At 42.1% G+C, this 22,205-nt stretch overlaps 1 protein-coding gene, 1 long non-coding RNA gene and 1 pseudogene across 4 annotated transcripts in view; 2 read left to right on the top strand and 1 right to left on the bottom strand.

Moving 5' to 3' along the window:
• The window catches only part of LOC106563207 (guanine nucleotide-binding protein G(z) subunit alpha), a 55,222-nt gene extending 51,844 nt beyond the window's left edge, over nucleotides 1–3,378 (top strand). For all 3 annotated transcript variants that reach the window (XM_014128553.3, XM_014128552.3, XM_045690010.2), the window contains one exon: nucleotides 1,384–3,378. In XM_014128553.3, coding sequence (XP_013984028.1) covers nucleotides 1,384–1,728 — 345 coding nt within the window. In that variant the 3' untranslated portion in view covers nucleotides 1,729–3,378. The remainder of the gene's footprint in view (nucleotides 1–1,383) is intronic.
• Nucleotides 3,379–7,966: 4,588 nt separating this feature from the next.
• LOC145859218 (uncharacterized) lies at nucleotides 7,967–18,511 on the bottom strand. The gene is made up of 4 exons (XR_014379451.1): nucleotides 18,276–18,511; nucleotides 8,965–9,043; nucleotides 8,674–8,787; nucleotides 7,967–8,354 (listed from the first exon to the last, which is right to left on the bottom strand). It is a non-coding gene; the product is annotated as an uncharacterized LOC145859218 (long non-coding RNA).
• On the top strand, nucleotides 12,433–14,089 carry LOC123725104 (ras-related protein Rab-36-like; annotated as a pseudogene).
• Nucleotides 18,512–22,205: the final 3,694 nt, after the last annotated feature.

Here is a 22,205-nt window from a genome sequence, read left to right as displayed (position 1 = left end):
CTTGGGGGCTTTAATGTAATATCAGATCTATCAGGCCTAAGGTTTTTGTTAGTCACATAGATATTGTACATCTTTGGAAAAGCATAATCCATTACTGTGCTCTACTTGCTGCATCTGTACTGATAATGTCAGTCTGATTGTTCATCTTTTCACATTTGGCTTCACCAACTGCCCAGCATGATCAGCAACTGTTTCCTTGTTATTCTTCTATAACAACTACTCTACCCAGTAATATGTGCAAATATTTTTCAGTATGCCAGTATTTTAGGGAGCTGTTAAAGTCCTCTTTGTTTTTACATTTAATGAGTTTTAGAGGTTTGAAACACAAACATTCACCAAGAGAAGACAGTTTTAGGAGAGAAATCCAACTTATCCTAGGGGTTTAGATAACGCACAGCTAACATCTCTGAGGCAGCACAAAACAAATGGGTCTTAGTCTGGTGGTAAAAAAAACAAAGAACCACAAGATATGCATATGTGTCATTTAAAATAAGCCCAAAAATACAGTCTAGCAATCATAGAAAGAGAAGAGACCGTGAAGTTGTGTTTTGGGCAAAGCCTACGTCAGGCAGGCTATGCTTATGCTTCCATGACTAAAGCTGAAGGGTTGCGTAAATATGTCATCACTGAGTATATGTTGGGCTTAAGAGATGTACTCAACCTATCAAGTCTATTCTGTCGCTTAGTCCAACTGTTCACACTGGCAATTGTTCCGGTACATGGTTAAGTTCAGAGTAACACACATAATACCTTTGATTTGTGATACATTTCATACTCATCTGACCTAAAAAACAAGTCTTTGATGTGTTATTTTACTGTGCATAGTTCCAGTAACTCAGTTAGTGTTTATGTGGGCAGTAACATTTCTCTACTCATGCTAAGGTTACTGACAGAGAGGAGACATGTGCTCTGTTTTCCTGCGGGATGAGAGTTTAAGTGCAGATCTTTGTCTGACCGAGTCGTCAGTACATGCTTACACAACATAGAAGCCACACCTTTGGCTGCTTGAGTGGAAATCTGTGACGTGCAGAGCAATAGCCACAAATATTATTTTATCTACACTATAGGTTCAAAACCTTTTCTCATTTTCAATGCGTTATTGGCAACATTGTATTACATTTTTGGGCAGATATAACAGTTGAAGCAAATCATATTCACAATCAATAAAAATGATAGATTAAATACACGAATTAATTTAACACAATCAAGGCTACAAACAGCCTGTATGTAAAATAGCATTCAAAGGATCCTGTGAGATAGCTGGTTCATTGTTTGTTGAACAGCCATTCTCCCACATATCAATAGGCTGTGTCTCATGTCAGTACGCAAACAAAAATTCTCATCATTGACTCTTCTCTCTCTCTCCCTCCCTCCTCTCTACAGAGTCGTATGGCAGAGAGCCTGCGTCTGTTTGACTCCATCTGCAACAACAACTGGTTCACCAACACCTCACTCATCCTCTTCCTCAACAAGAAGGACCTGTTGGCCGAGAAGATCAAGCGCATCCCTTTGACCGTGTGCTTCGCCGACTACAGAGGTCAGAACACCTACGAGGAAGCAGCGGTCTACGTGCAGCGCCAGTTTGAGGACCTCAACCGCAACAAGGAGACCAAGGAGATCTACTCGCACTTCACCTGCGCCACAGACACCAGCAACATCCAGTTTGTGTTCGATGCAGTCACAGATGTGATCATCCAGAACAATCTCAAGTACATTGGGCTGTGCTAGGACTGGGGAAAGGGTGGGGGGATAGCGGGCTACTTGGCAGCAGTAGGCCCGCTCGCTACCAGGCACGGTACACACAAGGTCTGCCTGTCTGTCCGTCTCTTTGAGGAAGTGGAAGAAAGAAAAAACCTGCAAGGGGGTTGGGATTGTCAGGGACAGGCTATAGGTTCAACCGACCTGCTTGAAATGTTAGAGTTGAGGGTCAAAGGTCAAGATGGGATTCATCCAAGGTCAGCAAATGTGTTTGCACTGAATATATAAGTATGTAGAGACACACAAACACACATGTACACACACATCCGTATTTTTGCTCACACACAAGGACTTGGGATCAACTGTCAAGCATTTGTTTGACATGGAAACACTGGAAACTGAAGACCGTGTCCCCTACCCTCTGCCTGCCAAACTTGGGATTGAGCACTCCGAGTTCTTTACTGTCAGTTTCAAAGTTACATTTGTCTTTTTAGGTTGTTTGATTTACCTGAGTCAATGAATGCTGCTTTGCGAGAAGAATTTTGAAAATCAATAATTTCCTTTGGATTTTTCTCCCTGAAAAGGTGGGTTCACCTGGCAAGGTATAGGGAGATGACGAGTCACAGATGTCCTGAGAAAATCGTACGAGGACATGACTTACTGTATGTCACAGGGTTTCCGTCCGTAGGAGAAAACTTCCACAGTCTAAAGCTGAAGTAAAGGGTATTTATCTACACACATTGGATCTCATTTTTTGAGGGCTGAATGGCTCTTCAAGGTTATTCTGTTGGTCTTTCTTTATTTGTCAAAACCTGCCTTTTAGAGCAGGTCTCTGACTTACCAGGAGAGTGTTTCACGCCATAGAGTCATCGAGTGTTCTCTAAGATCATTCCAGTTTCCAGCAACAAAGACTTAAAAAACAGTGCCAATTTTAGTGTAAATAAAAACAGTGCCAATTTTAGTGTAAATAAAAACAGATCCCATCAATAATATTATCTTTTGGGTTTTTATTGACAGAAACAATAAAACATGCATGATTTTGTTACTTTGGGATATTGATACATTTTTCTTTCAGATATGATTTTTTTTTATTTTAGGTTTAACTAATATATTCCCCAAAAATATATATAAAAGTCAAACACTGTGTACGATTGTACAGCTGTTGTCTAAGAGGAATTTATTGAAAAGAGTTCTATAAATTGAGATTATGATGATGATGATGACGATGGTGATGACACCAATGACAAGCTCGTTACAAACCCAGCATGAGAACATAAAGTGGGTGGAGGGAGGATTAAAGGAGAAAAGTTAAGACTGCAAAAAATATGAATTAGAAAAAACAAACGTTTCAGTTTAATCCTCCTTGCGTTGTCTATGTGGACGTTGTTATACAGTGGGTTTGATGTGTAAATATGCTGTAAGGTTCACCATAAAAAAAGGATCAATAAAGGGTTGAGTTAGGATACAGTGAGAGAGAGAGAACGTTAAAGCGAGAGAGAGAGAGGGATGAAAGCCCCGCTCTACTCTCCAACCCTCAACTTTTCAGCGAAGAGGATGATGTGCAAACTCAGCTAAGGGCTTCAGGCTTGACTTTACAGGATGTCCAGTTCAACAAAAAAACAGCCAATTTACAACAACTATAAAAAATAATACAAAATAAAATGAATTATGCAAATCCTGGTTGTGCAGAGAATGTGTTTTTGGGTGGTGGTCATGGGTAGGGTGGGAGTATACAGGGAAATACATGCAGCTATGTTTCAGATCTGCATGAGAAAAGTTTCCACAAATATCATTCCAGACACTGTGGCTGATGAAGCACTTATGCCACTAATTCTAATCTCACACCACGCTCCCACTATTTCCCTCCATAAAGTATTTTCCAATTTGTGAGTTGGACATGCAGTTCCTAAATCATCTCTCTCTCTTCTCTCCTAAATAACCCTAAAAAGAGCCTGTTCTTTTCTGGGCCACCATGCTGCACTACCAGGGAGGGACACATAATTAACACACAATTAGAGTAGGCAATTCAATTACTGGTAAATTGATTTATGTAATGAGAATTGTGTTGCAGCAGAGACGTGACGGGGTGGCAGAGGTGATTAGGATGACCACACATTCCACTCTAATTAGAGCACAAACCCTGTATGACCTTTTCCTACTGCAAATGGTTACACAGGTCACTGTTTGGCCAGCCACGGAGCCTCCTGCTTATTTAGAATGTATAGCAGAATCTATGCATTATTGCTTCATTAAGTTAGCTTGCATGGAATGATCGACGTGACTGAGTAAAAACAAAGGACAGTGTCTGTCAGAGCCGTGCCGGATTACTCAATTTCAACCCTGACCTGCTGACCCTGTAGCTGGACCTGGTTTTAACCTTGTTGACATCTACGCCTCAGAGAGAGAGAGAGAGAGTGAGAGATCCACCAAGACTCATATTTTGTGAGTATGGTTATGGTGTAATAGTAACAGTAACAATGGGCATTTGTTTGAGTTGTAAAATGTAAATGAATTCCAGTGAAAAGAAAGCAAAGGCCTGCTAAAATCATACCTGGTGGCTGTCATGAGGAGTGATACCAACTGAGTAAGAGACTACAGAATACTTTTGAATTACTGGAAGGGAGGTGAATTTAAAGACATATGGAGAGCAAACAGACTTAAAACCGTCAATGTTTTCAATCATTCATCCATCATGGAAATATAATTTCAAAGCTTCAGTACAAAATATATCTTACATCACATGGCAGAGGCAATAACCACTGAGGTGCTGTGGACACAGTATGTTTTTTAATGTTGTTGGTGGGTGAAGTGGAAACTATGTGGAACAAAGCAAGCAGCAGCCATACATGGAAACAAGTTTTGCACTCACAAAATTGTTAGGAATTATAACATTGAGGGCCAGAGCAATGTTTCTGGAGCATGCTTTGTGTTTCCACCAGAAATGCTCTTAAGGCATCTACTGGTGTTGAAATGCATTGTGTGCTCACTTGTAAAGCAAATGGCTTTATCTCTATTTGCTTTGTATCTTCTTGCTGTAACTCAGTGGGATCACAACTCAATTTTTATAGATTTTTGTGCAATTTGCAGCATATGACAGACACCTCAAAAGACTCCAGTCGATTTTCTCAAGTGTATTAGTAATAGACGGTGACTGAAGATGCCCTTTGCCAACAGAGGTGTTGAACATACACAATATTTTGATAAAACAAACAATGACAGGCCCAAATTCCACACTGAAAGTCAGAGAGGACATGTGAATGTCTATTCAAACGTCATCATTCAGCACAACTGTAATATGATCCTGTGCTGAAGGGCTTAACTGTCATATTTGTCTGTTTTGTCTCTGTCACTGAAAGGCTCAAATGGCTTCGCAACAGGATCGGATGAATGTCAGGGAGGTGAGGGGTGCAATTAAGCCTCATACACTGTTTTACAGTCAATCACTATTGATCAGGGATGAAATGGAATTACACCTAGGGTGAGAAGGAGCTATTAACTCACATGCATTCGGGTTAGTGCCATTAAAAGGACATTAGTTGGCACACGGTGGCAGACAGTGATCCTGTTAAGACTTCCCTCTCAGGCACCAGGCCTGGGACCTATTTGACAGTTGGACAATCCTTTATAATTATAAGATAGGGGGATAATGTTTTATGTAGGTAGTATGTGGGGAAAAATCAAACCTGTTTTGCATGACACAGCAGTATGCATGGATGGCTCTGTATCTGGACCTATGCTGCCTCCCTGTGGGTGAGAGTGGAACTTGCAGCAGCAGTGACAGATTCACAGCATACTGAGAAAGAAGACACCTGTCTGAAAACAGAGGTGGGATATTATTTCATAAATATATCTAACATTGCCCACTCCCCACCAGCTAGATAATTGCCCACTTCAAACAGTGCTTAACCAGAGAGGCCTCTACATGTCTCCCCCTGAGACTTTTCCAGCTGATGAGAGACTCTCTGTAGCCAATCAATTCTTAATGAGAAAGAGGAATTAAGCCTCTAGAGCTATCGATCATTTCAATGATTGGTCTTATTCACTTCCATCACACAGACAGTATCATCTGCAGTAATTTGGAGGACCTTGGCAATCAGTTTCATTTTTCTCTGTATACTTTTGAGAGCTTGTGTGTTCAACCATACTAACTAGAGAAGAAAGAGTGGGACCACTGTTCTTACTAAAGAATACAAACTAAACACATACTTCAGTTTCATTACTGTAACTTTCCAGGATTTCTCATCATTGCATAGATGGAATAGACTGCAGCTGGTTGCACATAGCCCTATACCCCCTTCATAGAAGCTAGCTGCCTTTAGCGCCTACTGATGAAGGTATCTTCTTCCGGGGGGCCTTTTGTTAAGAGCCACTATGCTCGGTATGAATGTGAACACGGTTGCCCATTCATAGAAGCGAACTACCTTTACCACCTGTTGATGAAGGTATCTTCTTCCCGGAGGCCTTTTGTTAAGAGCCCCGACGCTGTTTCTAGAACCGTATAGCAATTGAGAATCGATTCACGTTAAGATGGAGTATTTGGCTGTTTTGGCTGCCAGAGCGAGTCTACCTCTGAAGAGAACATCGGTAGCCTCACCTGCACTCTTTAAAGGCCCAGTGCAGTCAAAAACGTAATTTTCAAGTGTTTCATATATATTTTCACACTATGAGGTTGGGATAATACTGTTAAATTGTGAAAATTATGATAAATGCCCTTTAAGTGTAAGAGCTGTTTTAAACAGCTTGTTTTGGTGGTACGAAGTTTTGACCTTCCATGGGGACACCACCATGTGGTAAATTAGTTTATAGACCAATAAGAAAGAGAGTTCCAAACCTCTCTGTCAATAACAGCTAACTTTCAGTTTCCCCATCCCCACTCAGACCACTCCCAGACAGTCCAAGCAAAAATCACAGTAAGGTGATCGCTCCGCCATTTCCTGTTTGCAAAAATTCTACTAGTTCGCCTAATTTCAGTTTATGTGACAAAACAAGCAAGTACAGTGTAGAGAATCATTGTACCATCTAAACCGCTGTGAAATATATTTTCCATAATTCAAAATATTGTATATTCAGCTGTTTGAAGCTGGTGTAAAAAAACAAAAGTAAAAGATGCAAAAACAAAACTTAAGATAGATGAAGCATAGGAATAGCGTACATAGAACAGATCTACCGCTTCTTAGTCTTCCTTTCAATGAGAATGAAAGATCACTAACTCACATTTCTATGTGAATTTGGTCAGTTCGCCCAAAAAGTTACATATTGCAGCTTTAATTGTTACCCAGAAAGGATTTGATATTGAGATAAAAAAAAGTGCTGCGTTGCGATTTAGAATTCTTCATTATTCTAGCTATGGGAACACCCAAAACATGTTGTTGGTTGGAATGGCCATATGCGCTAGATATGCAGGTAACTGCCAAAATAAAGGAAATATGAACATAAAGTGTCTTATGGGCCACCACAAGCCAGAACAGCTTCAATGCACCTTTCATAGATTTTACAAGTGTCTGGAACTCTATTGGAGGGATGTGACACCATTCTTCCTCAAGAAATTACATAATTTGGTGTTTTGTTGATGGTGGTGGAAAATGCTGTTCAATGGCGAACGTGCATAAAAATGGCAGAATTCAGATATGATATCATTGTTTTAGCACTATCCACTGACTTTTATAAAAACGTTTTTTATCAAATTGCTTGTGTCTTGAAGCAAAAATTGGGATCATATATACTCTGCTAATGACCATACAAAAAAAGACACAGAGAACAATGTACAATTAAGCAAACTAGCAAAATGAGGAATTTGTGATAAGTGCATGGGGGCTGCCGTCTTTATGCACCTCTGCTAAAAGGTTGAGATCAGGTGACTGAGATGGCCATGGCATAGGACCCTAGAGGCTCCCGAGTGATGCAGCAGTCTAAGGCACTGCATCTCAGTGCCAGAGGCGTCACCACAGTCCCTGGTTTGAATCCAGGCGCTATCACATCCTGCCGTGATTGGGAGTCCCATTGGGCGGTGCATATGGGGGGTGGCAGGCAGCCTAGTGGTTAGAGTATTGGGCCAGTAACCAAAAGGTTGCTGGATCAAATCCCAGAGCTGACAAGATAAACATATGTTCTTCTACCCCTGAGCAAGGCAGTTAACCCCCTATTCCCCAGGTGCTAATGTTGATTAAGGAAGCCCCCTGCACCTCTCTGATTCAGAAGGGATGGGTTAAATACAGAAGACACATTTCAGTTGAATACATTCAGTTGCACAACTGATTAGGTACCCCCCTTTCCCAATTGGCCCAGCATTGTCTGGGTTTGGCTGGGGTAGGCCATCATTGTAAATAAGAATTTGTTCTTAACTGACTTGCCTAATTAAATAAATAAAAAAAGTACAGTCAATGCTTATGAACTTAAGTTTATGTGAATTTCCATATCATTGACACTAACAAAAGGGTTGAATTGTTCAACATGTGCAGTGAACATGGCTTTGATGATGAAAGGTACATCATATATTTGTCATCTCCCTATCAGGCCACTGCATGCTGTGACATGGGCTTGGATGGTGACACACATCTTCTTCAAGCTTCCTGACTGAATTCTGGGGTCTTCAGTGGTTCCGGAAGCAAGGCCCTTACCTGGGAGTACAGCAACAGTCTCTCTGTCTCGCAGTCATTCTGTCAACACACAGTATATTGTATGTAACCACTCAAATTCATACAAACTGCTGCGGACGCAAGTGCCGACTTATATTCACTTTGTCCCATTCTTTAATCTTGTCTGGGATATAGGTGAGAAACCTGTATGATATATATTAATACAAATGTATTCACTGTAGACAGACCTTTTATATCATAAACTCTAAGTATATTTGTCTGGATGTTTAAGTAATCACAAAAGTTAGTAAAAATGTGAAGACCAACATGACAAACATGCTATGAAAAAGTTTGTGTTTTGTTATCTTAAAATAAAACAATGTAAATGAGTTGTTCATACAAAACTATTGCATTTGGTCATCCCCAAAATGTGGCCGTTGAAAGCCTGCGGATAGCTGACAACAGGCTGGCAGGTTTGATGCTGCTCCAGAGTTCCAGAGTCCAGCAGTCTCACCTGGAGGAAAGGGGGATGGACACATGTTAGTTTTGATAAAAGGTTGGGAGACTTACAGGGAGGAGAGAGCATGAGTTGGAGTGAGTACGGTAAATCCAATCCAACCATTGGCCCTGGATAATATGCTAGCATCACACAAGCAGACTACCATAGTATACCATTATGAGTGGTGCTTACTTCTCTGTGCTCTGGGGAGATGGCAGGAAGTTGGTCAGAATGCTCTGGAGGTCCTTGGAACAGGCTGTCTCTGTAGCACCTAGAGAAATGGATAGATCTAGTGAGTACTTTTTTTTTCTTAAAAAAAAATACATTTATATATATATTTTTTTTGTTGCCCTTTTTTCTCCCCAATTTCGTGGTATCCAATTGGTATGTAGTGAGTGTACTTGAAAGAGAGTGCCCTCACTCCAAGACCTACCACTGGTCTAGGGCCTCCTGCCTTGCCTTCTTAGCGTAGTCTCTTTGACAGGGAGTTACTCCAGGAGTAGACCATTGTATTAGTTCTTGAAATGGTATAATACGATGTAAAGGAAAAAATTATATCATGACTTAATGGCATGGAGTGCTCCATGTTTCTGCTGATTGCAAGCCTCAACCTGGATGAATGATTCATGCCTGTAAATGAGCGGTCATCACTAGTTACCACAGCCATAACGTCATACATCCTGCCTACTTCTCCAATTTCTCTTCTTAAAATTTGATTTTAAACCTAAGCCTAACCTAAGCACACTGATAAATGTATACCTAACCTTAAATTAAGACCAAAAAGTAACAGTTTGTTTTTATGATTTTTTAAGATTTGGCCAAAAAATATACACTGCATTTTGTGATAATGGTTATGACAAATTACATGGAATCCATGTGAATTTATAGATAAGCTATTATTGATATTATGGCACCACGTATCATTTCACTAACAATTACAACCTCGACTTATTCCATAATGACATCAACGACAACATGCTCCTATGCATCAACACCATTATCCAAGAAACCCTAGACCCACTCAATTTGCATACCGCCCCAACAGATCCACAGATGATGCAATCTCTATTGCACTCCACACTGCTCTTTCCCACCTGGACAAAAGGAACATCTATGTGAGAATGCTGTTCATTGACTACAGCTCAGCGTTCAACACTATAGTGCCCTCGAAGCCCATCAATATGCTAAGGACCCTGGGACTAAACACCTCCCTCTGCAACTGGATTCTGGACTTCTTGACAGGCCGCCCCCAGGTGGTAAGGGTAGGTAACAACACATCTGCCACGCTGATCCTCAACACAGGGGCCCCTCAGGGGTGTGTGCTCAGTCCCCTCATGTACTCCCTGTTCACTCATGACTGCACGGCCAGGCACGACTCCAACACCATCATAATGGCACAACACCAAGTTCGTCGATGACACAACAGCGGTAGGTCTAATCACCAACAACAACGAGACAGCCTATAGGGAGGAGGTCAGAGACCTGGCCGTGTGGTGCCAGGACAACATCATCCCCCTCAATGTGATCAAGACAAAGGAGAAGATTGTGGACTACAGGAAAAAGAGGACCGAGCACGCCCCCATTGTCATTGACAGGGCTGCAGTGGAGCAGGTCGAGAGCTTGAAGTTCCTTGGTGTCCACATCACCAACAAACTAACATGGTCCAAGCACACCAAGACAGTCGTGAAGAGGGCACGACAACACCTATTTCCCCTCAGGAGACTGAAAAGATTTGGCATGGGTCCTCAGATCCTCAAAAGGTTCTACACCTGCACCATCGAGAGCATCCTGACTGGTTGCATCACTGCCTGGTATGGCAACTGCTCGGCCTCCAACTGCAAGGCACTACAGAGGGTAGTGCAAACGGCCCAGTACATCACTGGGGCCAAGCTTCCTGCCATCCAGGACCTCTATACCAGGCTGTGTCAGAGGAAGGCCCTAAAAATTGTCAAAGACTCCAGCCACCCTAGTCATAGACTGTTCTCTCTGCTACCGCATGGCAAGCTGTACCGGAGCGCCAAGTCTAGGTCCAAGAGGCTTCTAAACAGCTTCTACCCCCAAGCAATAAGACTCCTGAACACCTAATCAAATGGCTACCCAGACTATTTGCATTGCCCCCCCCCCATTATTTTACACCACTGCTACTCTCTATTGTCATCATCTATGCATAGTCACTTTAATAACTCTACCTTCATGTACATATTACCTCAACTAACCGGTGCCTCCGCACATTGACTTTGTACCCGTACCCCCCTGTATATAGTCTCGCTATTGTTATTTTACTGCTGCTCTTTAATTACTTGTTACTTTTATTTCTTGTTCTTATCCTTTTTTAAAACTGCATTGTTGGTTAGGGGCTCGTCAGTAAGTATTTTACTATAAGGTCTACAGCTGTTGAATTTGGCGAATGTGACTAATAACATTTGATTTGACTATAGTTAGCTGCTAGCTTAGCCAGATGCAGCCTGTGAGGCTGGGATAATTTTGCACCCAAACTGCTTCAAATAGGGTGATTAGCCTAGGTAGCTAGCTAGCTAAATGAAAGTATCGACTATTGCTTAATTCAGAAAGTAGGCTTCACCTCCGAGTTACATCTGTAGGCAATAGCTTGCTAGCTAGCGGGATCTAGCTAATGTGAGCTAGCTTGCATTGTTTCTGATACGCCACAGTCCTGCTTACTTTACATCTGACAGATATGTAACTACTGTAGCTAGCTAGATAATAATGGTTTATGATAATTGCAGTTCATTATCTAGCACTTAGCCAGGTAACCAACTATGCAGTTATAAAAGACACTCACTCTGTAACTTACCATACTTTTCTGACCAACTAGACATAGTCGCAGAAGTAAGGGTGTTGAGGCTGCTGCAGCTTTAAGATTTCCCTTCACTGGAACTATGGAGCCTGAACCATGAAAAACAGCCCCAGACAATTATTCCTCCTCCACCAAACTTTACAGTTGGCACTTTGCATTCAGGCAGACAGCGTTCTCCTGGCATCTGCCAAACCCAGATTCGACTGCCAGATGGTGAAGCGGGATTCATCACTCCAGAGAAAGCATTTTCACTCCTCCAGAGTCCAATGGCGGCGAGGTTCACAACACTCCAGCCGACGCTTCGCTTGCACACGGTGTTCTTAGGCTTTTGTGCGGCTGTCGGCCATGGAAACCCATTTTATGAAGCTCCCGACGATCAGTTCTTGTGCTGACGTTGCTTCCAGAGGCAGTTTGGAACTCGGTAGTGAGTGTTGCAACCGAGGACAGACTTAGCGGTCCCATTCTGTGAGCTTGTGTGGCCTACCACTTAGCTCCAAAGCCATTGTTGATCCGTTTCCACTTCAATAACAGAACTTAGAGTTGACCAGGGCAGCTCTAGCAGGGCAGAAATTTGACAAACTGACTTTTTCCAACGTGGCATCCTATGACAGTGCCACGTTGAAAGTCACTGAGCTTTTCAGTAAGGCCATTCTACTGCCAATGTTTTGTTGTTTATCTTTTGAGATTGCATGGCTGGGTGCTCTATTTTATACACCTCACCTAAATCCACAAATTTGAAGGGGTGTCCACATACTTTTGTATATATAGTGTAGCTATTCAGTACGTTGCAGTAGTCATGGCCAGGATTCTCGTTCACAGGTTGATCATCGCACAGCCCTACCATAATGCAGGAGACATCACCTGTGAGCAGAGACAGGGTCATATCCAAATTCCCAAAGGTACCTAAACAACACACCATCAGCCTGCTACCAGCCAACTGGCCATCTGGACCAACTCAAAGCTACCATAGTGTTTTAGTGGCTCGGGAAAGCCGCACTGGCGTACACCCCCCTCAGGGCTGCAAAGGCTTCAGAGGATGTGGCAAGACAGACATATTCCCAGTACGCAATGATTTAGCTACATAGGAATACTTTCCCCCACAGTCTCTTGGCGCCTTTTCAAAAATAAATTAAATTAAAAGTTCAGTGGAGTTTAAGTGCCATTTTATAATGCTGGATATGAGAAGGGCTTTTACAGTGATGTCAACAAGAATAAATGGAACACCGAGACTTCAGAGACAGCTGGTATTTTCATGGAACACAATAAAAAATGCCATCAGCATGTCAGATGGACGCTCATAACAAGATCAATGTCAGTGCTGCATTATTGTTTTCATTACAGATACCAAACAATGCATAAACTCTTCTGTGTGATTGCATGTCATTGAGAGCGATGTGGGTTAATGTCGATGCTACAGTTGTTTCCAGTGTTATACTCTACAGGCCTGTCTGCAGATGGAGGACTGGAATACTCAGGCAAAGGTTGTCTGTTAAGACAGCGCCAACAGGCATCAGGGGTGAGTTGCCTCATTAGGTGAATTGTTTGATTAAAGTCTGACTGATTCACTGATTGATTAATATTGGATATATCTGGAAAAGCAACAGTGGTTTCAGATGTTAAATATTTCCTTCAAAGCAGTGGTTGTTGGTGATCTGAATGTGGGCAAGACCTGCCTAATCAACCAGTAAAGTATTCAGCTTTTGACCAGACTACTTGGGGTGGCAGGTAGCCTAGTGGTTAGAGCGTTGGCCTAGTAACCGGAATCCCCGAGCTGACAAGGTAAAAATCTGTTATTCTGCCCCCGAACAAGGCAGTTAACCCACTAGGCTGTCATTGAAAATAGTAATTTGTTCTTAACTGACTTGCCTAGTTAAATAAAGATGCAACATTTCATCTTCCTTTTAGGTGGTAAACAGCCTCCTAACATGCTTGTATATTCTGTGCTGCACTTTCAGGTTCTCAAAGATGTATTTACCAGAGACTACAAGGCCACCATTGGAGGTGACTTTGAGATTGAGAGCTTTGAGCTCTCAGGAGCTCCATTCTCCCTTCAGATGTGAAAGAGGGTCATGGTCTGGTTTGATTTTGTGCCTTATTATTTGATTAGAGACGTTATACTTATTTACTTGTATGCAGGTAATAATTTTTTCCCCCTCCTCTACATAGCTGGGACACAGATGGCCAGGAAAATGTAAAATACATCGCTTCAGCATACTACAGAGGAGTTCAGGGTAAAACCGAGACAGACAGTGAAATACCTTTGTAGAGTAGAATATGGAAACCCTGGGGGGTTCACTGTTGCTGTTTGACATGGCAGACATTAAGACCCTGCAGCACACACGGTAAGTTTATTTAATAGATTATAAAATCAAGAGTGAGCACAATACAAAGATAAATCTGAACGATCAAAGTCAAATTGTATCTCAAATTAAATGTATATTTATCTCTCGCAGGTAATGGCTAGAGGAGGCCATGAGAGAGAATGAACCTGGCTTGTATTAGGTTTTCCTGGTCGGAACCAAGAGTGACCTACTTGTGAGTGCACATACCTGTACATGGTTCTTGTTAGGTAGATAGGCTACTGTAAATAGATATTGTAGAAAGGCACACATGCACTTCCCTACGTATTTATTTGTACAGTGAAGCTAGAACGTTTAATTTAGCTCTATACTCCAGCATTTTGGATTTATTTTGGATTTGTTTTATATGAGGTGACAGTTCAGAATATCAGCTTTTATTTGAGGATATTTTCGTACATACAGTGAGCTCCAAAAGTAATTGGGACAGTGACAATGAATTCCACTCTATCAGAGAATTCTACTGGAGAACTTCAGTCTGAAGCACAGCTGGGTCATGCGGCAAGACAATGATCCAAAACACACAACCAAGACTACATGAAAATGGTTAAAAAGCAACAAATTTGAAGTTCTGGAATGGCCTAGTCAAAGTCCAGACCTAATCCCAATTGAGATGTTGTGGCAGGACTTGAAACGAGCAGTTCATTGTTGAAAACCCACAAATGTCACAGAGTTAAGCAGTTCTGCATTCAAGAGTGGGCCAACATTCCTCCACTGTGATGTGAGACAATGATCAACAACTAAAGGAAGCATGTAGTTGCAGTCATTGTAGCTAAAGGTGTCACAACCAGTTATTGTGTAAGGGGGCAATTACTTTTTCACACGGGAATTGGGTGTTGCATAACTTTGTTAATTAAACAAAACAGGTTCCCTCTAATATTAGGTTTTGGTTGAAGATCTGATAACATTTAGTATAAAAAATATGCAAAAAAAGAGAAAATATGAAAAGGGGCAAATACTTTTTCACTGTATACGTATTAAAGTATTTTAAAGTTTTGTATTTGGTCCCATATTCATAGCACGCAATGATCAAACTTGTGACTCTACGAACTTGTTGGATGCATTTGCTGGTTTGTTTTGTTTGTGTTTCAGATTATTTTGTGCCCAACAGAAATTAATGGTAAATAATGTATTGTATAATTTTGGAGTCACTTTTATTGTAAATAAGAATAGAATATGTTTCTAAACACTTATACATCAATGTGGATCCTACCATGATTACAGATAATGTCCAATTAGAGGACACAGGGGATACCCATGTCAGAGAAGATTGGAAGGGGAGAGGGAGATGGGTAGAAAATGATGAAAGTGGATTTCAAAAGTGGAAAGAACTGTGACTGACACGAGCCTCCATATCTGTCTTAACTGGTATCATTCGTACGTGCCTCACTGTCTAGAATGGACACACAAGAGTCTATAGCCTTTATAATCATAATTTAGTTCTGCCATTTTGGGATGTAATGTATCAACATGCTTGATTTTAATATGGTCATCAATGACCTTTATTTAATGCATTGTATTTTATGAATTCACAGTATTTTGTCTAATTTTGGAAATTAGGGTGCATTTCACACTATTTTGTATTTGAAGTGGTTTGATGGTTGTTTTATGTAATAGATTATCATGTATTGTAATGTGTAGCCCTAACATTCTGCAGCTGAAAATGTGAAATGTATTGTGTATTTGTGTTATTACTCCTAAGCTCGTCCCTATGCTGAATTGCTACTGCTCAGAGATAGAGCCGGCTGCTGGGCGAGATTACTTATCAAAATAAAGTTCTCTATTTTTGTATGGGTCTCCATTGTGTAACATCTACATATCTCAGTTCCTTTCACTGGATGGCTCTTACTTTATAAAATGCTACAGTGCTTTTTACAAAAGACAATCACCTCAACGGAGGACGGGTTCAATATACTGCTTGGAAGGCATACACATCTCTCCAAACACAGAATAAACTGCAAACAAAAAAATATATTACTGCAGTGGCATAACTTTCTATAAATATTCGGTCAAATTTGAATGAACAAATACTGATACAGAGAAACAAGCATAACTTCTGAGCAGATTTGACCCAAAACAATTGCTCAAGACAGCATGGTCCCCAAAATGGTCGCCTTCAAACAGAATACACACCAATGATTTGTTTTGAAGCCACCGTGCCTCCATCTTGGCACTCCCGCACCGTTGTAAAAAATATTTTGGAAGCTATAAAAATGCATTTCTTAATGTCTACATTTGTTTTTACCATGTTTATTCTATAACATACACTGCAATGCATACTTTTAAGTTATATTATGTGAGCTAAACAAAAATGTAAATAAAATGTTTTATAAAAAAATCATTAAAGTTCTATTTTTTGAAGGTAGTAATGTTACTGTCCCTACTACATCAACAAAAATACATGTTATTTTATCCTTAAAATTACATTACATTTAAATACTGTAAAATTCCATTCATTCCTATGGAGGACTGCCTCTTCTGGGGAGTGCCAATGTGGCCGAGCGGTGGCTTCAAAGCCTCTGATTGGCCAATACATAGCATCAGCAATACAGGATCTATATAAAATGAGATCCAAAAGTATTGGGACAGTGACACATTTTTAGTTGTTTTGGCTCGGTACTCTAGCACTTTGTATTTGAAATGATACAATGACTATGCGGTTAAAATGCATACTGTCAGCTTTAATTTGAAGGGTATTTTCATCGATATCAGGTGAACTGTTTAGAAAATACAGCACCTTTTGTACATAGTCCACCCTATTTTAGGGGACCAAAAGTATTGGGACGAATTCACTTAAAGTATATGTATATTAAAGTAGTCCTAAGTTTTGTATTGGTCCCATATACCTAGCATGCAATGATTTTTACCTTTATTTAACTAGGTAAGTCAGTTAAGAACAAATTCTTATTTACAATGATGGCCTAGGAAGAGTGGGTTAACTGCCTTGTTCAGGGGCAGAAGAACAGCTTTTTACCTTGTCAGTTGATCTAGCAACCTTTCAGTTACTGGCCCAACGCTCTAACCATGAGGCTACCTGCCGCCCCAATTACATAAAACTATACAAACTTGTTGGATTAATTTGCTGTTTGTTTTGGTTGTGTTTCAGATTATTTTGTGCCCAATATAAATTAATGGTAAATAATGTATTGTGTCATTTTGGAGTCACATTTATTGTAAAAAAAGAATAGAATAGATTTATTAACACTTCTACATTAATGTGGATGCTCCTATGATTATGGATAGTTCTGAATGAATCGTGAATAATGATGAGTGAGAAAGTTAGACACACAAATATCACACCCCCAAGACATACTAACCTCTCACCGTGACAGTAATAGGGAGGTTAGCATTTTGGGGGGTATGATATTTGTGTGTCTAACTATCTCAGTCATCAATATTCACGATTCATTCAGAACTATCCTGCTAGGTAGCAGAATCCACCGCAGCCATTTTGGATTGGCAGTGTCAGCCATTCAGGTCCTGTGTTGTCAACACAAAGTGCCATTCCATAATGGCTGCTGTGGCGACTGCTAGCTAGCATGAGGATGAAAAGGACCATTTTCCGGAGAAACTAGCAGTCTTTCCATCTTCTCGGTGTAACAGTTGGGATAATGGGACAATTCGGAGTACAACACATTTCTCATCCCTGGATTGAGATACATTTTCCGAGACATACAGTGCATTCAGAAAGTATTTAGACCCCTTAACTTTTTCCACATTTTGTTACGTTACAGCCATATTCTAAAATTGATTAAAACTACACACAAAACGAAAATAGGTTTTTAGAACTTTTTGCAAATGTATAAAAAACAAAAACAGAAATACCTTATTTACATAAGTACTTTTATTTAACCTTTATTTAACTAGGCAAGTCAGTTAATAAAAAAATCTTATTAACAATGACGGCCTACCCCAGCTAAACCCTCCCCTAACCCGGACGACGCTGGGCCAATTGTGCACTGCTCTATGGGACTCCCAGTCACGGCCGGTTGTGATACAGCCCGGGATCGAACCAGGGTTTGTAGTGACACCTCTAGCACTGCATTGCAGTGCCTTAGACCGCTGCGCAACTAGGGAGCCCACACCTGTCTGTGATAGATCTAGGAGGGGCTATGTATAAAATCCCAAATGTAGTCAGCATCCTGTCAGCATAGGAGGCAGATTAAACCACAGGATGAAAAACCCAGAGATCATCAACAGGAAAATAAGGGAAGGAGAGAAAGGTGGGGAAGGAGAAAGGGAAACAAAATCAAAGCAAAACCCCATAATAATGAAGCAGATATAAACCCTTGATCATTGTGTTCTTTTCAAACCCACATAAAGGCACCCACCTTACGACAGCTGTCCACATTTGTAGTGGTCGTGGAGACAGTGGAAGACTCATTGGTGGCAGCTGAGGGTTTCCCCTGTTGTTGCTGCTCCTCTAGAGTCCTGCAGACAGGAAACGCATAATCATTGTGAGACCAGTACCTTCAATGTCAGATACCCTGTGCTGCTAATAGTTTAGAAGGTTCCACGCAAAGCACACAGACAGGACAACTCTACTCACTTCTGGTTCTGCTCGAACTTGAGGAGAGCTGATAAAGCGGAACTGCATTTCTTAGCCAGAGGGGGCACTACAGGCTCGATGGCTAGGGAGAGGACCAGTCACCTGCAAACCCTTCATTGCTGCTCCTTTCTACAGACAGAATGAGGGGAAGACAATATGACAGGAAGCTCAAAAACTAAAACAGTTTAACAACATTGGCATAGAATTATTATTTATAGCAGAGTCAGTTTTTCCTCTGAGACTGGGTTTGCAATCACATAATTTGAGTTGATATTTTGAGTTTTTGTATTTTTTACTTCCTAAACTTATTCTGAGTAAGACAGCATTTTAGGGTGTTACCCTGATGATCCTGTCGGAGCGATGGCGTCTGTGGATGCGGTTGAGTCCCTCCAGGAAGTAGATGAAGCTGTCCAGCAGGGCCCACTCCCTGGTGCCCTCTCTGCCCGCTCCCTCCCTGTAGATGTCCCAGTGCCCCTTCCCATCCACCACACATCTCGCCCCGCCGGCCGGCAGTAGCAGGAAGCGGGTCCGCCAGAACTTCAAATCAAATGTTATTTGTCACATACACATGGTTAGCAAATGTTAATGCGAGTGTAGCGAAATGCTTGTGCTTCTAGTTCTGACAGTGCAGTAATATCTAACAAGTAATCTAACAATTACCCAACAACTACCTAATAAACACAAATCTAAAGGGGTGAATGAGAATATGTACATGTAAGTATATAGATGAGGATGGCCGAGCGGCATTGTAAATACAGTACATGTGATATGAGTAATGTAAGATATGTAAACATTATTAAAGTGGCATTATTTAGATTGCATTGTATAAAGTGACTAGTGATCAATTTATTAAAGTGGCCAGTGATTGGGTCTCAATGTAGGCAGCAGCCTCTCTGAGTTAGTGATTGCTGTTTAGCAGTCTGATGGTCTTGAGATAGAAGCTGTTTTTCCGTCTCTCGGTCCCAGCTTTGATGCACCTGTACTGACCTCACCTGGTTGATGTCTTTGATGATCTTTTTGGCCTTCCCGTGACATCGGGTGCTGTAGGTGTCATGGAGGGCAGGTAGTTTGCACCCGGTGATGCGTTGTGCAGACCGCACCACCCTCTGGAGAGTCTTGCGGTTGAGGGCGGTGCAGTTGCCGTACCAGGATGTGATACAGCCCGACAGGATGCTCTCGATTTTGCATCTGTACAAGTTTGTCAGGGTTTTGGGTGACAAGCCAAATTTCTTCAGCCTCCTGAGGTTGAAGAGGCGCTGTTGCGCCTTCACGACACTACCTGTGTGAGTGGACCACTTCAGTTTGTCTGTGATGTGTACGCCGAGGAACTGTGGATAGGGTGGTGCTCCCTCTGCTGTTTCCTGAAGTCCATGATCATCTCCTTTGTTTTGTTGATGTTGAGTGAGAGGTTGTTTTCCTGATACCACACTCCGAGTGCCCTCACCTCCTCCCTGTAGGCTGTCTCGTCGTTGTTGGTAATCAAGCCCACTATTGTTGTGTCGTCTGCAAACTTGATGATTGAGTTGGAGGCGTGCATGGCCACGCAGTCGTGGGTGAACAGGGAGTACAGGAGGGGGCTGAGCACACACCCTTGTGGGGCCCCAGTGTTGAGGGTCAGCGAAGTGGAGATGTTATTTCCTACCTTCACCACCTGGGGCGGCCCGTCAGAAAGTCCAGGACCCAATTGCACAGGGTGGGGTTGAGACCCAGGGCCTCCAGCTTGATGATGAGCTTGGAGGGTACTATGGTGTTGAATGCTGAGCTGTAGTCAATGAACAGCATTCTTACATAGGTATTCCTTTTGTCCAGGTGGGATAGGGCAGTGTGCAGTGTGATGGCGATTGCGTCGTCTGTGGACCTGTTGGGGCGGTATGCAAACTGAAGTGGGTCTAGGGTGGCCTGTAAGGCGGAGGTGATATGATCCTTGACTAGTCTCTCAAAGCACTTCATGATGACAGAAGTGAGTGCTACGGGCGGTAGTTATTTAGTTCAGTTACCTTTGCCTTCTTGGGAAAGGAACAATGGTAGCCATCTTGAAGCATGTGGGGACAACAGACTGGGATAGGGAGCGATTGAATAGGTCTGGTAACATGCCAACCAGATGGTCTGTGCATGCTTTGAGGACGCGGCTAGGGATGCCGTCTGGGCCAGCGGCCTTGCGCGGGTTAACACATTTAAATGTTTTACTCACATCAGCTACGGAGAAGGAGGGGGGGGGGGGGGGGTGCAGTCCTTGTTAGCGGACCGCGACAGTGGCACTGTATTATCCTCAAGGCGGGCAAAGAAGGTGTTTAGTTTGTCTGGAAGCGTGACGTCAGTGTCCGTGATGTAGCTGGATTTATTTTTGTAGTCCGTGATTTCCTGTAAACCCTGCCACATACGCCTTGTGTCTGAGCCGTTGAATTGTGACTCCACCTTGTCCCTGTACTGGCATTTCGCTTGTTTGATTGCCTTGGAGGGAATAGCTACACTGTTTATATTCAGACATATTTCCAGACCTCTTTCCATGGTTAAATGCGGTGGATCGTGCTTTCAGTTTTGCGCGAATGCCGCCATCCATCCACGGTTTTTGGTTAAGGTATTTTTTAATAGCTCAACATCTCCAATGCACTTCTTTATAAAACGCACTCACCAAGTCAGCGTATAGGCCAATGTTGTTCTGAAGCTGACCTATAACATATTCCAGTCCTCGTGATCAAAACAATCTTGAAGCGTGGCTTCCGATTGGTCGGATCAGCATTGAATGGTTCTCGTCACTGGTACATCCTGTTTGATTTTCGGCCTATAAGATGGAAGGAGCAAGATGGCGCCATGGACGGATATGCTGAAGGGAGGGCGTTGTATGTTTCGCGCAAGTTAGAGTAGCAGTGGTCGAGGTTATTGCTCATACGTGTAGCGCAATCAATATGCTGGAGGAATTTAGGTAGACTTCTTCTCAAATTTGCTTTGCTAAAATCCCCAGCTACAATTAATGCAGCCTCAGGATGTATGGTTTCCAGTTTGCATATAGTCCAGTGAAGCTCCTTGATGGCCGTCTTGGTGTCTGCTTGAGGAGGAATGTACACAGCTGTGACTATAACTGACGAGAATTCTCTTGGTAGGAAAAATGGCCGGCACTTGATTGTATGGAATTATAGATCGGGTGAGCAGAAGGACTTGAGTTCCTGTATGTTGTTATGATTACACCATGCGTCGTTAATCATAAAGCATACACCCCCGCCCTTCCTTTTCCCACAGAGATATTTATCGCTGTCGGCGCGATGCATGGAGAAGCCCGGTAGCTGAACCGATTCTGACAACATATCCAGAGAGAGCCATGTTTCCGTGAAACAGAGAATGTTACAATCTCTGATGTCTCTCTGGAAGGCAACCGTTGCTCGAATGTCGTCTACCTTGTTGTCAAGAGACTGGACTTTGGCTAGTAGTATACTCAGGAGCTTTGTGTGATGTGCACGTCTTCGGAGCCTGGCCAGGTGGCCGCTTCGTCTGCGGTGTCGTTGTTTTGGATCACCTACTGGAATTAGCTCCATTGTACTGGGTGGTGGTCCGAACAGAGGATCCGCTTCGGGAAAGTCGTATTCCTGGTTGATTTCCTGGGGTAACAATGTAAGAAATAATACATAAAACAGCTAAATACTGCATAGGTTCCTAAGAACTCGAAGCGAAGTGAGCATCTCTGTCAGTGCTATGCCATGCTCAGAGAGTCTATCAA

This window comes from Salmo salar, chromosome 11 (assembly GCF_965601325.2).
Source record: "Salmo salar chromosome 11, fSalSal1, whole genome shotgun sequence".
NCBI lineage: Eukaryota > Metazoa > Chordata > Actinopteri > Salmoniformes > Salmonidae > Salmo > Salmo salar.
Note: the sequence above shows the minus strand (reverse complement) of the source record. Positions and strands in the feature narration are given on the sequence as shown.